The sequence below is a fragment of the Cryptomeria japonica genome, chromosome 4 (genome assembly GCF_030272615.1).
Source record: "Cryptomeria japonica chromosome 4, Sugi_1.0, whole genome shotgun sequence".
NCBI lineage: Eukaryota > Viridiplantae > Streptophyta > Pinopsida > Cupressales > Cupressaceae > Cryptomeria > Cryptomeria japonica.
Window position 1 is genome coordinate 515135888 of NC_081408.1, and position 17268 is coordinate 515153155.

Sequence of the window (17268 nt, forward strand, 5' to 3'; positions counted from 1 at the left end):
GACAGTCATAGAGCACTTACTTGAATGCTTAAGAGACTAGAATAAGTGTTGTGTTGTAAAGGACATAAACAATATTTGCAACATCATGAACAACAACTAGAAACAAGCAGGAAAAGATTGACATGTAGAAATTATCCTGGAAAACCCAGGGCAGGAAAAACCAACTAGAAGTGGTAGTTGCACAATTTATTTAGTTTCCTTATGGACAAATAACAGATACAAAGGGTATGAAAAAATCAATTACAACATCAACATCCCAATGTTTGCTTCTAAAATCACTCTCTGCTATTTCTTTCCCCCTGTACAATCAACTTCATTATGTAGTCACTCTTAACACTTCCATACTCTCACATTTTCAATTGCCAAGTTGCCTCCTTGTTACAGTGCCCAGGGAGGGCCTGCTCATGCACTCAAGGCCTCTGTGATGTCCCCTTCTAGCTAGTGACATCATGCTAGCCAATGATTAGCCTATAATTGGACCCTCGTAGGCTAATGTGGATGGTTAGAGGGTCTTCTGAGGATTGATTCTTCTCCAACATTCAAGGAATTGGCCTTTGTTCGATATCATTTGGACTCCATTTGCCATACTTACTATGTATAGTAAGTCAGGGGTAATAGAGATGGACCCTTTCTATTTTTAGAAAGTGTGTTTGGTCACATGGGGAATTATGAGGAGAGATTTCTATTTCAGACGGCATAGCAATCTGACAAGTATTTCAAGAGATATTAAAGTTTAAGTGACTTAAGTGATTTATTTAAATATTTTAATGTTATTATAAAGTTATAAGGTAACTTATAATAATAAAGTCACTTTAATATTATAAGGTGCAAATATAAGAAAATCTTTTATCCCACATTGGGAAGAAAAGTAAGTGAGCTCCTACAAGGAAAGAATAAATTAAATAGAGAGGTTCTTTTCTTATCATCGGATTATTGTCAATTGCATTTGATATGAAATTGGGAGAAGAAGCCAAGGGTTTCTGATTTCAGTTAGCCATTGGAGAACATCAATTCTTCAGTGTTGCAACCATTTGAGGTGGTGAAATATCCACTGAATTTGGCATTTCAGGAGAGCTTCACTCTGGAGTTCTATTTGTGCTTAAAGTAAAGGAATAACAGAAAGGGTTTGAAGAATATTGAGGACTATCGAGTGCAGACCTGAAGATTCATTGACAGCCATTAGTAATCGTTCTTTTAAAAGTTTGTTCTTGCTGCTACAGTATGCATGAACAGTGTGCATGAACAGTGCACGTGAACAGTGCCGCGCTACAGTATTTGTGCTTGATTCCGATTGCAACTTTCATCTCCATCATTGAGCATCACTATTATCAAGTTCCTCTTGCAACTATTAGTAGCTAGTATTGAAATCGTAGGCATATAATTTTGCTGTTGTAAGTGATAACTTTGAATCAGTTTTGGCATTGCTGTAGTCTTTTTGTAAGCCAATTAGTCTTGGCAAATCCATAGCAGCATTGTACTTGGGAATGAATTCAATAAAGAAGATATATGTTGCATACCATTTGTTTGACGAAATGTCCTTTTAATAGCATATATGATCAGCATAATAGTTGCATGCCAGTTGTTTGTCAAAATGTCAGTTGGCTGTAGGTATGCATTCCATATCTAATTTTCATGTAAATGCATTGAAAATACCAAAAAGAACTGCACTCGCATACTAGTTCATTGTAAGAGGTTTTGTCAACATCATTGGTGAACTTCCTAAATTTCTTGGCAACTTTCAAAGTGTATCAAACAATCTGAAATACAAAAATCAGAATAGAGAAAGACAGCATACAAAGTGTTTGACAATATTCCTTGAGCCAAAATCAGTCAGTTTGGGCAAGGGATATTACAGTGGTATCAGAGCTAAATCTTGCCATACTGAGGGTTTAGCAATCACATGCAGCCGCCTGAGGTTGGCTCTCATAGATATTACACTCGCAGGCGAGCTTTGTTTGATAGGGAACAAGAATTTGACAGGCAGTCGGGCACCATGGGTGACAGGCAAGGGGGTAGCCCACCCAGAGGCGATAGGAATGAGGAGCAAGAAACAAGGGAATTTTTCAGAGCAATGGCTACAGAACAGCAGCAGATGGCTCAGGCCTTGCAGGCACTCACCACCATGATTGAGCGCATGAACCCACAAGACAGACAGAATCAAGAGCAAAGGGATAACAGAAGTGCAGTGGGGTCACCTAGAGCTCATAGGACTCATTCCAGGACAGCAGATAGGCCTACACGTCCTACCTTCATTAGAGATGAGCCTGAGGTAGCACCTACTGGAGAACCAGGAGAGGAGATGTTCGCAAATATCCTCATGGCTGCAAATGACGAATGGGATTTATTAACTCCACAGGTGCGAGAGAGGATGACATTCGAGAAGTTTGTTAATCAGAGGAGAGAGCATTACAGGTCACTCAGACAGGATAGAGGCCTAGAGGTCAAAATAGTGAGCTGAATAGGGTTACAGGCAAGCTTACTATGCCTACATTTGATGGGAGTGGTAAGATGACAGCTCAAGCTTGGATTCATAAGCTTGACACATTTTTGGCACTGAGGCCAATGACAGAGATTGAAGCTATCAAATACGCCACTTTGCATTTGGAGGGAGTAGCACATGATTGGTGGTACCATGGTATGGTAACACTTCAGCATAATCAGGTGACAGAGTATCAGGACTTTGTGGATAGGTTGGTTGAAAGATTTGACAAGAAAGATCCAGAGGTTTACTTCCGGGACTTAGCACAGCTAAAACAAACAGGCAACTTGGAGTATTTCATTGGTGAATTTCAGCAGTTGGCAGTCATGGTGCCAAACATTTCAGAGCGTAGATTGATAGTTCTTTTCATTGAGGGCCTATCCGAACCACTGAGAGGTTGGATAAAGGCATTTGATCCTATTTCTTTACAGGAAGCTATGAAAAAGGCAAGAAGTATGGAACATGCAGTCCCAACAAACAAATTTCAGTCCAAAGGAGCATCTTCTAGTAAGGATAACAAACCATTTTATAAAAAACTAGAGAGGACTGATTTTAAAAATGATTCTAAAGAAACTCCAGCACCTTTTGACAGGGAAACATTGAATGATTTGAGGAAGAAAAAATTATGTTTCTACTGTAAGGGACCCTATGATGCAAACCATGATTGTCCTCTTAGACCAAAGGGTAAAGCTAACAGAGTTATGTGGGCATACTATGAGGAATCAGAATCAGATAATTCAGACCAGCAGTCTGATATAGAGGAAATAGATGGTGAAAAAGAGGAAGACAAGGCTGAAAACTTGTCTAAAATGGAGTCCAAGGATGGGGAAGGAGATGGGCAACTTAGGGAAGCTCGTCTCACAAGTATTAGGCAAGAAAGGTCATTCCGGATGAGAGGAGTGCTTGCTGGACAGCGAGTTATAACTTTGGTTGATACAGGTGCCACTCATAATTTCATTGATGCTAGGATGGTGGAGAAGCGTGGCATACAAACAGAGGAGTTTGGGGGAATTAGAGTGAGGGTAGCTGATGGCTATGTCCTCAAATGTGATCGTAAGATCACTGGATCTCCCATTGAAAGTTAATAATTATGACTTTAAGGCAGATTTCTATGTTGTGCCTATGGGAGATACAGATATAGTCCTTGGGATAAGTTGGTTGCATGATATTGGGGAGTTCACTCTTAACATCAAGGAGATGGAGATGAGGTTTAAAGTGAATGGGAAGACACATATTCTTAAGGCAATCAGGGACAGTGATCTCAGGATGGTTTATGGCTAGATTGATTCGACATGATCAGGTAGAGTGGGCAGCAGAGTGCATGTTGATGCCATCACAGGAGGGACAGCAGAAGACTGAATATCCTCCTGATATTCAGGAGCTTAGAGTTAAACACTTTAAGGTGTTCAGTGACATTCCACCAGGTAGACCACCAGACAGGGGTATTGAGCACATCATTGAGTTAGAAGAGGGGGCTAAACCCATCATGATTACACCTTATAGGCATCCGAAGAGGTTGAAGGATGAAATTGAGAAAACCGTAAAGGAGTTACTTGCTATGGGCCACATTAGACCAAGTAAGTCTCCTTTCGCTTCTTCAGTGGTCTTAGTGAAGAAGAAGGATGGGACATTGAGGATGTGCATTGATTACAGGGTGCTTAATAGGAAGACAATTAAAAACAGGTACCCCATTCCTAGGATCGATGAGTTGATAGATGAGCTTCATGGAGCTTGCTTCTTCTCAAAGATAGATTTGAGATCAGGTTATCACCAAATCAAAGTTAGAGAGCAGGACATTGAGAAGACAGCCTTTAGATGTCATTGTGGCCATTTTGAGTTTGTAGTTATACCATTTGGGCTAACTAACGCACCAGCTACCTTTCAGGCAACAATGAATCAGGTTTTCCATCCTCAATTGAGGAAATTTGTACTTGTCTTCTTCGATGATATCTTGGTGTACAGTAGATCTCGGGAGGAGCACTTGGTTCACCTTGACACGGTGTTGGATATATTGGGCAGAGAGTCCTTGTATGCAAAGGAGTCGAAGTGTGATTTGGGCATGACAGAGTTGTTGTACTTGGGTCACATCATCAGTGCAGAGGGCGTACGCATGGATCCTGAAAAGATTTGTGCCATTGTGGAGTGGCCTTCACCGGTGAACCTTACACAGTTGAGGGGCTTTCTGGGATTATGTGGTTTCTACAGGAGATTTGTGGATGGATATTCCAGGCATGCAGCACCCTTGACAGATTTGATGAGAAAGGGAGCTTTCTTGTGGACTCCTGAGGCACAGGAGTGTTTTGAGAAATTTAAGGAGTTGATGACTTCTTGTCCAGTGTTAGCATTACCAGATTTCAGCAAACCTTTTGAGCTACACTGTGATGCTTCCGAAGAGGGCATTGGAGCGGTGCTTATGCAGGAGAAGCACCCTATTGCTTATGAGAGCAGGAAATTGAGAGGGCCAGAGCGGAGCTTCAGCATATATGATAAGGAGATGTTAGCCATTATGCATGCTTTGGCTAAATTCAGACAATATTTGGTAGGTAGCAAATTTTGTATCAAAACCGACCATAATAGCCTAAAATACTTTTTGGGGCAGCGAGATCTCAATGATAGGCAGCAGAAGTGGGTGAGCAAGTTACAGTCCTATGACTTTGACATTACATATTTTAAGGGGACACAGAATGTAGTTGCTGATGCCTTATCACGTAGGCCCCATTTGAGCTTATTGATAGACATATCGGAGGATTGGAGACACTTGATCCTTGCAGAGTATGCAAAGGATACTTGGGCAGCTGGATTCATAGATGGGACTATTCAGGACAGCAAATACACCCTTGTGAATGAGCTCATCATTTACAAAGGGCGAATATTTTTGGTTCCAGGATCAGCAGTGAGGAGGATGGTTCTGAAATCTTTTCATGATTCACCTATGGCAAGACATCCTGGTTTCTACAAGACATACCGGCAGATTAGAGAGCGCTTCACATGGAAAGGGCTCAAAGCAGAGGTACTTCAGTATGTTAGGGAGTGTCCCACCTGCCAACAGAATAAGCAAGAACACTCCTATCCAGCTGGTTTACTTCAGCCACTTCCGATTCCTGATAGGAAGTGGGAGTGTTTGTCTATGGACTTCATCACAGGACTGCCTAGAGCCCAAGGCAAGGACTGCAAATATGTGGTTGTGGATCGCCTTACGAAGTTTGCACACTTTTTTCCGATCACTACTACATACACTGCTACACAGGTGGCAGAGTTGTTCTTCAAGGAGATATTCAGATTACATGGCTTACCTCGGAGCATTGTGAGTGACAAGGACAACAGGTTTATGAGTCACTTTTGGCAGGAGCTATTCAGGTTGTGTGCGACAGAGCTCACTCCAAGTACTAGCTACCACCCTCAGACAGATGGTCAGACGGAGATAGTAAACAAATGGGTGGAGGGATATCTCAGAAATTATATAGCAGGGCAACAGAAGGCATGGGTAAAGTGGATTTATCTCTGTGAGTATTGCTATCACATGTCTATTCAGATGTCACCCTTTATGGCCCTGTATGGGTATGAGGCACCCAATTTTATGGATCTTCTTTTGAGTGACAGTAGAGTGCCCAGTGCAGGTGATTTGTTACAAGAGAGTCAAGACATTGTTAAGACTCTCAAGGATAATATAACTAAGGCACAGAATCAGCAGAAACAGTATGTAGATCAGAAGAGGACTGAGCGGACTTTTGAGGTTGGAGATATGGTGTATCTTATGTTGCAGCCTTACCGTCAATCCACTCTCAAGAAGAGTGGTGCTGAGAAACTTAAGCCACGATACTATGGTCCATTTAGGATTATCAGGAAAGTGGGAGAGGTGGCTTATGAGTTAGATTTGCCGGCGGAGAGCAAGGTGCACAATGTTTTTCATGTGTCACGCCTCAAGAAGGCGCTCGGACATCATATTGTGCCCTCTATAGTACTACCACCCCTTGATGATGAGGGAAAACTTGTTTTGATACCGGAGGCTATCATTGATTTCAGAGAAAGGAACTTGAGGAGACGTACCATCCGGGAGTACTTGGTGAAATGGAAGGATATGCCAATTGAGGATGCTACTTGGGAGAGCGAGGAGATTTTACAGCATCCAGAGTTGAGATTGCTTGAGGACAAGCAATTTCAGGAAGGGCGGACTGTGATGTCCCCTTCTAGCTAGTGACATCATGATGATTAGCCTATAATTGGACCCTCGTAGGCTAATGTGGATGGTTAGAGGGTCTTCTGAGGATTGATTCTTCTCCAACATTCAGGGAATTGGCCTTTGTTTGATATCATTTGGACTCCATTTGCCATACTTACTATGTATAGTAAGTCAGGGGTAATAGAGATGGACCCTTTCTATTTTTAGAAAGTGTGTTTGGTCACATGGGGAATTATGAGGAGAGATTCCTATTTCAGACGGCATAGCAATCTGACAAGTATTTCAAGAGATATTAAAGTTTAAGTGACTTAAGTGATTTATTTAAATATTTTAATGTTATTATAAAGTTATAAGGTAACTTATAATAATAAAGTCACTTTAATATTATAAGGTGCAAATATAAGAAAATCTTTTATCCCATATTGGGAAGAAAAGTAAGTGAGCTCCTACAAGGAAAGAATAAATTAACGTGAGAGGTTCTTTTCTTATCATCGGATTATTGTCAATTGCATTTGATATGAAATTGGGAGAAGAAGCCAAGGGTTTCTGATTTCAGTTAGCCATTGGATAACGTCAATTCTTCAGTGTTGCAACCATTTGAGGTGGTGAAATATCCACTGAATTTGGCATTTTAGGAGAGCTTCACTCTGGAGTTCTATTTGTGCTTAAAGTAAAGGAATAACAGAAAGGGTTTGAAGAATTTTGAGGACTATCGAGCGCAGACCTGAAGATTCATTGGCAGCCATTAGTAATCGTTCTTTTAAAAGTTTGTTCTTGCTGCTACAGTATGCATGAACAGTGCACGTAAACAGTGCCACGCTACAGTATTTGTGCTTGATTCGGATTGCAACTTTCATCTCCATCATCGAGCATCACTATTATCAAGTTCCTCTTGCAACTATTAGTAGCTAGTATTGAAATCGTAGGCATATAATTTTGCTGTTGTAAGTGATAACTTTGAATCAGTTTTGGCATTGCTGTAGTCTTTTTGTAAGCCAATTAGTCTTGGCAAATCCATAGCAGCATTGTACTTAGGAATGAATTCAATAAAATAGATATATGTTGCATACCATTTGTTTGACGAAATGTCCTTTTAATAGCATATATGATCAGCATAATAGTTGCATGCCAGTTGTTTGTCAAAATGTCAGTTGGCTGTAGGTATGCATTCCATATCTAATTTTCATGTAAATGCATTAAAAATACCAAAAAGAACTGCACTCGCATACTAGTTCATTGTAAGAGGTTTTGTCAACATCATTGGTGAACTTCCTAAATTTCTTGGCAACTTTCAAAGTGTATCAAACAATCTGAAATACAAAAATCAGAATAGAGAAAGACAGCATACAAAGTGTTTGACAATATTCCTTGAGCCAAAATCAGTCAGTTTGGGCAAGGGATATTACAGCCTCCCACATTCCAGAAACAAAGAGACATTGTGATGCTTGGTTGTTATTACTCTGCCAGTACAGATTCAAGAAAAATTGCTGCATTATCCAAAACAGCAACTACGCATTTGTCCCGACAATAACAAAACTGCTGCCTACATCGAGTAAGCTACATCTGTCACTTTAGCCGCTGCATGAACTACTAGTTGCGAAACCACACCTATGACAACTAGCAATTATGAAACCACTACTTGCATTAATGATCTAATCAACGGTTTGGTGATAGAATTACGTTATATATTATTCCAAAATGACCCAAGGTGCATTGCAATTGACTTACCACATGGAATAGTTGTCAATTTTGTTCCACTGGTCCACATAATCCCACTTTTTCCTCTTCTAAACAAGCATCTAATGTTCCCCAAGAAAGTGGGTTAAGCTTCATGTTTTTTCTGAGGTGATTCCATGTTATCGAAAAAAATACTCCAGCGGGAGGAATAAATTAATAACACAATCCTAACATAAAAAATTTAAGCAATTTTTTTGTAGAAAACCTAGATAATGGATATTCTACAATCTGAATGTCAACGGATGTTGTAAGCTAAATTACTAGGAAACACTGATTTTCTAAAAACTCCTGGAACAAAATGACATGTAAACGTTCATACAAAGTAAGAAAAGATATTAAAATATAACTTGGATATAAATATTAACAAAAAATACACATCACTCACTTTCATGCATAACACTCACTTCCATGTGTAATAAACATAGAATTCACAAAATTAGGGTAACGACATTCAAAAATCTTATATAATTTATGAAGTTGCTTGACAATCTCGAAAGTATATGACTAGAATAAATCATACGCTCTCAAATTCCAACAAGAGCACCAATCATCCTCGATATCATTAGAACTAATGTATGATTGGCAGTGTTGCTCCCACTAGCACCACATTGTGGCCACTGCTATAGAACTTCCTAGCTAATCTTCATCAAGTAACAAAAAAATCAAATTATTTTGGAGGCCAAAACATTCAGAAATTTGGAATTTTCAAAAAAGTCAGTAAAATTTCTATGGCAATTGAAAAATCCAGACCAATTCTCACAAATCAGACCAGTCCAAAAAATTCAGATCTGGTCAAATTTGGTAACAATGCCAAACATCCAAAAGTTAGCAATGTTGAATATCCAACAGCTAGTCAAAATTTCTTATAGTTCTCTCTCTTGTGATAGGAAGCGCAAATTGGAATGCACATGAACAAATTCCTTTACGTTCTTCAATGCCTATCTATTGTATTGTCGATGTTAACAATATTTTATATTTTGACATCATTTCTTTTTGCGGGAAGGTGAGGAGAAGGGAGGATCGGAGATTGGGTTGGGTTAGGTCAGTTCCTTTTCCTCTTAATAAAAGGGCATGGGATAGATTTAGGGATTGGGTTGGGTTAGGTCAGTTTCTTTTCCTTTTATTAAAAGGGAATGGGAGGGCCCCTAAAAATCATTCTGTTGATTTCGAAAACAGACTAGTTGCTAGGTCATATTCATTTCAGCTTCTGTTTCATAAATGCAAAATGGTGAAACAGAGTGTACCATAGTCGTTTCATAGCAATTAAGGTTAGAAGACAATATTTAATAATTTATCAGACAATTTATCAACGTAGAAATTATTATAGCCCCATAACTTTTGTAATAATTATTTAACAAGTGTAAGAGGTCAATACACCCACTTATGTGTTAGATGGGTCATTGGAGTCATTACATGATGTAAAGGTCAAGAGCGTAAAGATTCAATGCTTCATAAAATCATAGGATCCTTATGTGGAACTGCTATAATGTGAAAATAAATGGAGACTTCAATCCTACACTTGCATCCCATTCTATTCAGCATTGAAGTCTAGTCCATAGGGTTTGTAGGAGATATAGAGTAGCTACCATTGGAGCTTTTGAAGTCTAGTCCACAAAGTTTGTAAGAGGACTTGGGTAGCCACCATTGGCGCCTTTGAGGTATGATGTATTATGTACTCTTAATATAGTGAGTTGAGCTATAATTCGCTCAAATGGGCAACATGAGTTTATTTTACCTCAATCTGGTGGGATTCCCCACAGTATAAATCTTACTCTCTCTTGATAACATGCAAGTTTCAGTTTATAGGTTATTATGTTGTTTTATCTGAATTTTGCACAAAATGTGAAAGTTATTATTAATTCATTTAATCATTAGAAAAATACCAAATTATCTAACAAAAGAGGATTTGTAACTCAGAATAATGGGTTCACAAGACAGTGCAAAGTTAATTCCAGCCATAAAGAGCTTTGATAAAGTCTCAAATCAGGCGACGCATCTATGGAGAAAATTTACTTCAATTCCACCCAAGAACAATCCAAAAACCTCCTCAGAGGAACAAGTCATCCACAAAGAAGCTATATTACCAACCTCTTTAAAACCTCCCATACCCATCTAGTCTAGGTTCAGGCCTTGGTTCAGGGCCGAGATGGCTTCAGGTTTGCCCAGGATGGACACTGGGCGAATCCAGGAGGACCCACATGTCCCCATGCAAAATACCAAAAAAAACATCAAAACCTTATTTTCTTCATTTGTTTTTTAATAAAAAGCATTTGCCAAACTTAGTTTTACCATAAAGTGATATTTATTAACCTATTTAAAAACTATGTGGCCCTCATCATTTTAACTAGTTAGATTCTTCAACTTCACTGTAAATTTTCTAAAGAACGACAATTTGGTTAGAAATAGTAAAGAGATAGTGTTGCAGAAAACACAATGATAAAATTGTGAAAATGGTGTGCACCATAAAGGTTTGTGTGGTTTCAAAGGCCTTAATTTGGCTTGGTGACAGAGGCTCAGCCTCTTAACCCTGCCCTATACCACAACAAGGACCATGCCAAGGGTGCTGCCCCTTGACCCATTGGGGGTCTACCCCTGCCAACTACCATCTAAGCCCTTGGTTTTTGTGCACTCTAACTTGTGTCTCGTGACTCGTCACATCAGAAACTTGATTACAACAAAGGGGTAACAAGGACTTGGGATCTAACTCTTGAGTGTTCCCACTTAGACGCTATTGCTCCACAGCTTCCCAAAATTTGCATAGATAAAGCAACTTCTACATATGACATGGCTACTAGGAATGGCACTGCAGTTGATTCTGGTCCAAATGAAAGTAAACCAAATGTTGACCTTGACACTCTCAATGAAGAGCCATATGAAGATTATTGAATATTGACTGTAATTTTAATTTTGTACTGACATTTGACAAATCACTGAATTATGAATTGGTAAGTATTTTCTTTGTAGCAAATTACGAGGCATTTAAATATTTTGTTTGTAGGCAATTATGAGTATTACAAGTTTTATTATATTTAATATATATATAAAATTATATATTACACGCACACGCACACGCACACACACACACACACACACACACACACACACATATATATATATATACATACACATACATATACATATACATATATATATAAACCACGTATACATATATACATTTATGTGTGTGTATGTATACACCCAAACCCAGGAGGAAAAATGTCGTACCAGCATACCCTAGCCCATACCAATCCCGAAGCCAAGACTGGCAACATAGCATAAAAGGAAAAGGCTTTGGTTTGGAATGAAAAGTGGTCTACTTGAGAGCTTTAGAGAAGGAGCTTGTAATCGAGGTCAAGTGGTAAGATGTTGATCTAAAGATGGAAACTTACTCAATACAAGCTTAGACACATTCATTAGGATTGCAGGGAATGAAAAATTCTCATTTTCTTTTCGCAGCAGCTTAGTTGCCTAGCTTTGTCTCCAAAGAGGATCATGCTGCAGCATTTGAAAGGGAACCAGGTTTTATGACAACTACAAGCTATTCATGAAACCATGATGCCCGAGGCCATGTTGACCCTTCTTTAACTATTCTCATGAAGAAACAAAGGATATTCCTGATTTGGTTAATTTATTCAACAAATCCACTGCATAAATGATTTTGCTCAGAATTTTATGAGTCGTTTGGGAGAAAAATATGGCTACAAAAACCTACCTTTCAGTGTCGCCATTAGGCCAGTGACTGATGTCTAAACACCAAAGAAAAAAAACCTTGAGATCATCAAGCCTTATTTCTACAAAATTTCATCTTCTAAAGAGATAATAATCTCTTAGATTGACTGGTTAGTGCTACAAAATGAGAACCTTGGAACCTAAATTTTGCCATTCCTTGGCATGGTTGCTATCTATACTGCATGCCGGAAACTCTACAGACAATTTAACCCCAAAAAAAGTCAAGGCGGATTTGTGTCGGAGATTATTACTATTAGGTCATCAAAACTTATATCAATGCCCTGAACAAAACAAGGCACATAAATTGACCTCCATGTGACTATCATAGCACTAGTGAGGGCTTCACAAATGTATTATGCACAACATACTCCATGATTTCTTATGTTCTATACCCACATAAAACAAATACATTCGAAATTCCAAACCAGGGTGTAATGTCCCCTTCTCATTGATGCTCTTTCAGTGGTCCATTAGCCTATTCCTGAGACCCGTAGGCTAGGTGGAATGAGGAATGAGGGTCTAGCATTGATGAAACGAGGACTTACTATTTTTAGTAAGTCAGGGAATGGCCATTTTGGTGTTACTATACTACTGAGCTCTCCATGTTCTGCCTCTGGACACGATGATCATGCTTTTCTAAGCATTAGTTCTTGACTTACTATTTTTAGTAAGTGGCAGTGTGGCACAATTCTATTATTGGCAGTAGACGGGGTTCTGATTCTGCAGCAGTTTTGGTGGTCATCCTGACTCAGTTTCATCCTAGCAGTGTTAATAATCAGTACCAGAGCCATATGCGAAATAATTGAATATTAATTCCTTATCCTAAGGTTTAATATTTAATTAATTTGATTATTGACGACTGATTTATTAAAATGGGGATTAATGCCTATTTTTCCTAAGTTCTTGGCGAATTCATGTTTATTAAAGAGATATTGAAATATTGAGAAAGATATTGTATTTTTTATAACTTGTCTCTAATATTTGCCAAAGTACGTGGGTCCTTGCTTTAGCGTGGGAGTTGACTTGTGGGGAATGGCGCCACTCTTGGGGTCCACATGTAGTGGAGCGAAATGCAAAGGAAAAACGCTGAAATTCAAGGAAATGGCATTTGGGTTTGAGGTGTGTGGAGTTATAAGTATGAGACTTGGGCTCCCATTTGGATATCTTTGAAAATTGCATCGTTATGCTGCCGGTTTGGCTACTGAAAATCTGAGCTTCGAAGTTGGCTTCCTAGCTGAGTCTCAGTTTCGTACTTGCAATATAGTACCTAGCTGTGCCCTTGTGTTCCCATTGCTGATTGGTTAATGAGTTGCAAATTATGGAGTGTTCGATGTTGGATTTGAGTGTTTTTGGTTGCTGGTCGCGGGATTGCTGAAAGTGAATTTTGCTCATCTCTTAACCAGGCGACTCCATCCATCTAGGTACCGGCTCATTCTTCCTTCCATGCCATGGCGATACAATGTGTGAGTTTTTAGCTATTTTGATTGAGCAATGATTTCATTAGACAAAATCGAACTTCCAGGGTATAGCATGGGTTTTTGCATTTGCCTTGGGATGCATGCCAAATGAATAGTGGTTTGTTTGAGTTGTAATTTGGTTGGGATGTTATTGTTAGAGTTATATTGGGAGATTGGGATTGATTTCATGTGATTTGGGTAAAAAATGAGTGAGTTATGAGTGTTTTGATGTTTCCATAGGCTGCTGAAACTGTACTTTCAACCTGCAGATCAGTGTAACAAAAAATTACAGTCTTGTTGTAGAAATCTGCAATTAATCTTCTCATCTCATCTCTATATTGTATGGTTGTTTCAGTAGTACTGATCATCCCTTCTTTCTGCTTTCATTTGTAACTCCCACTGCATAAGTGGAAGAGGCTGGCTTGCCGCCTTCTAAGTTTTGTAATTCAGTTTTTGTACTCTGTCCTCCTGCTGAATAAGTGGTCGAGTGATAAGTTCAATATAATGGTCCTCCTGTTGAAATATGCGGTAGAGTGATAGCTTAATGTAATGTCCTCCCGCTGAAATACGCGGTAGAGTGATTGAACTTCAATTTCTTGTAATTTTCCTTGGTCGGTTTACCGCCAAGAGTTTGGTTTCTACCTTGCTGGATAAGCAGAAGGGGCTGGCTTGCCGCCCATGCATTGTAATTTTCAGTTTGATTATTGTTGCTAACGATCCCCAGAACACCGTATGCTCTCACCCTCCCAGTCTGGGCTCTTGGTGAACAAAAGGTGGAAGGGTTCCCTTTCAATTGTTTGGATTATTCCTCTAACCTTAATGGGTTATTTGTTGTGGATGAATTGTTATTGGTCTAAAAATCAAAAAAAAATTAGTGGGATATTACACAGGGCCAATGTAGGAAGTATATATCTTAAAAAAAATATCATATGCTAAAAAGGTTAGATGTAAGCAACAGTACGAGCAGATTTGAATAAAGGAACTTAATTCAAATGTGTCGCAGTTAAAAGCGCTTATAAAGTTTGACCGAAAGGATGTCTCAAATGATAAAAGCATTAAGAATACAATAAAGATGTCCCAAGTCCAAGATCCAAGAGAGATGATAAAGAGCTAAAATTACATAAAATACCTTATTGCTTGTCTAATGCAACAATATTGACAGATGAAACAAGGTACAACTTCAAGCTCAAATCCCAGGTGAAAAAATAAAGAATTGAAATTGGGTAAAAATACTGCATCCAACTCGTTGCTCGCATCAAAACCCCACCGTCATGGCCATGGGCAAGTCCAAGTTCAACTGCCAAGAGACATGATAAAAGGTTCAATTTGGTTATCATGTCCAACTTGATGGGAGAGTCATACCCAACAGACAAGGCCAAATGCAAGTCCAAGATCAATTCCCAAAAGACATGGTAATATATTAAATTTGGGTAAATCACAGTATTTAATTCATTCAGTGCGCCATACGCCAAACAAGATGATCCCAGGTACTAATCCTCGGTGAAACTCAGAGTAAAGGGTTTCCCAGAAGGGAGAGTTTACAAGATTAATAAAACCAGAAGGAATATTCTCAAATGGGATGAACTTGAAGGGTAAACATATTGGGTTTTTCATAATGGATTGTAAGAGTAAATCCCAGAGAACATTATAAGTGATGAAATAAGTAAAATGCCGTATGCATTTCATCGGGTGCAGCATGCTCAAGAGGCAAGTCAGGTGCAAGTTGTGCAACCTTAAGTTCGAATTCGAGGAAAAACAACAAAATATAAATTCTGCATTAAAAAACTGCACAACTCGCCAGATGCTACACACAAACAGACAAGGTAAAACGAGGCCAGGTACATGTCCAAGTTCAAATTCCAGGGAATATTATAATGCATTGAAGTAGGAAAAAATACCATCCACTATAAAACTAGATGTGCATAACACAACAGACGTGTACAGGTGAAACTCCAAACCAAATCCAAGGTGATATAACAAAGTGTTGAAATTGGGCAAATAGGTGCACATTATCCAAAAGGGCAAGGTCGGTTGCAAGTGCAGTTCCAATCCTAGGAGACATGATAAAGCATCAAATCAGGTTAAAATCCACATCTAACTTGCTGGTTGGGTGTGCAAGTCTCGGGTGAATTTGACATAAGAGATACTTCTTTCTTATCCAGGTAAACCATGGGTTACCCTAGCAGAGTGAAAATTTAACAAATAAAAAAAAATGTCGAGCTAGATGATCTAAAGTGAATCAACTATTGGGATTATCATGACATAGTATGAGTTTCATCGCTGGTAATATGATTAATTTGGGCTATATACAGTATCCTGCCAGATGGATGCAAAATGAGGTTGGGTGGAGGTCCACGCTCAAGTCTCAGGAGACGTAATTATATATTAAATAAGGTATCCAACTTGCAGGGTGCTGCATCGGCAACAGAAGAGGCAAGGTACGAGCCCAGTCTCGAATCCCATTGTATTAAATTTGAGCAAAATGCCATATCCAACAGGATAGGGCATTAGATATAAGTAAAAGACCATATTCTACTCACGGATCCCAGCAGAGGAGTCCAGATGCAAGTGACCCAAGAGGACTCCATCATATGTAAGCTAGGCCCAGCGGTAACCAAATAAAGGAAAAAATAAAATTAAAGAATTTGTAATAGAGATAGTTACCTTAAAGCTTGAACACGGATTCCCTAAAGGATCGACGGCAGTAGAAACAGCGAAATCTTGAGAACAAAATCGAGACCAAAGAAGATCATCCGATGCTACACAACGCCATTGTTTACTCACACACCCAAGTGTAGCTGTCACTTTTGCATCTGTTTTGACTACAATTATCCGTACAATTGAGCCCGGCAATTCCTCCATCTCTTTAATGGTTACTGTGGTTTTACAGGCATACAAGCCTCGTCTCACTGTCCTCGGAGCACTGTCCTCGGAGCCTTGTAAATTATATATGTTGAAATATGTGAATGATTGTTGCTAGATATTTAAGACAATTGTTTTCTTGCTTTTCATCTTCCACTGAGACTGATACAAAAGCTCGCTATTGCATGGCAGATAGCGAAATTTTTATTATAGCTTTTATGGCTAGTATAATTTTTATTAAGGTTGTAATACACCATTTATAGGGACTCGAGCATTTTATTTTTATATTCGTAAAATTTATGTAAATATTTCAAATCACTTTCAATTTTATATGATTATTCATTTTTAAATTTTTTATTTAACTAACAATTGTATCAAAAAGAGGTACGATGGTTAGGCTGATTATAATTTATATAAAATATTTTATAAATTTGACAAGAGGGATCTTATAATTGAATTTATAATTATTTTATTAAAAAATTATTACAATATCAAATTGTGAGTCATCGTAGCAACCTTGGATGTCATGTCCACTAACATGTTGATTGATTTTTGGTTGAATATAGAATTGATGTCCATATTAATATACCCTATCTAACCAATAATCGGACCTTATTTTTCCAAAGAGTCCAAATTTATTAAATATTTTTTCCATATCTTGTTTGATTCAAACATATTCATACTTTAAAAAGAAAAATTGCTAAATCTAAACAACAATTTTTAAAGAAATCCTACATGAACTATAAGCTAAATTTGAGGCCAAATGATATTGTAGTTTATATACCACCATTTATTAGGTTTGGAATGAAATATGCATACATTGC

At 38.5% G+C, this 17268-nt stretch overlaps 1 protein-coding gene across 1 annotated transcript in view; it reads right to left on the reverse strand.

The window, feature by feature from the left end:
• Positions 1 to 16657, reverse strand: part of LOC131049068 (F-box protein SKIP16) — a 98060-nt gene extending 81403 nt beyond the window's left edge. The window contains exon 1 of the mRNA XM_057983076.2: positions 16247 to 16657. Coding sequence (XP_057839059.2) covers positions 16247 to 16444 — 198 coding nt within the window. The 5' untranslated portion in view covers positions 16445 to 16657. The remainder of the gene's footprint in view (positions 1 to 16246) is intronic.
• Between the last annotated feature and the right edge of the window lie 611 nt (positions 16658 to 17268).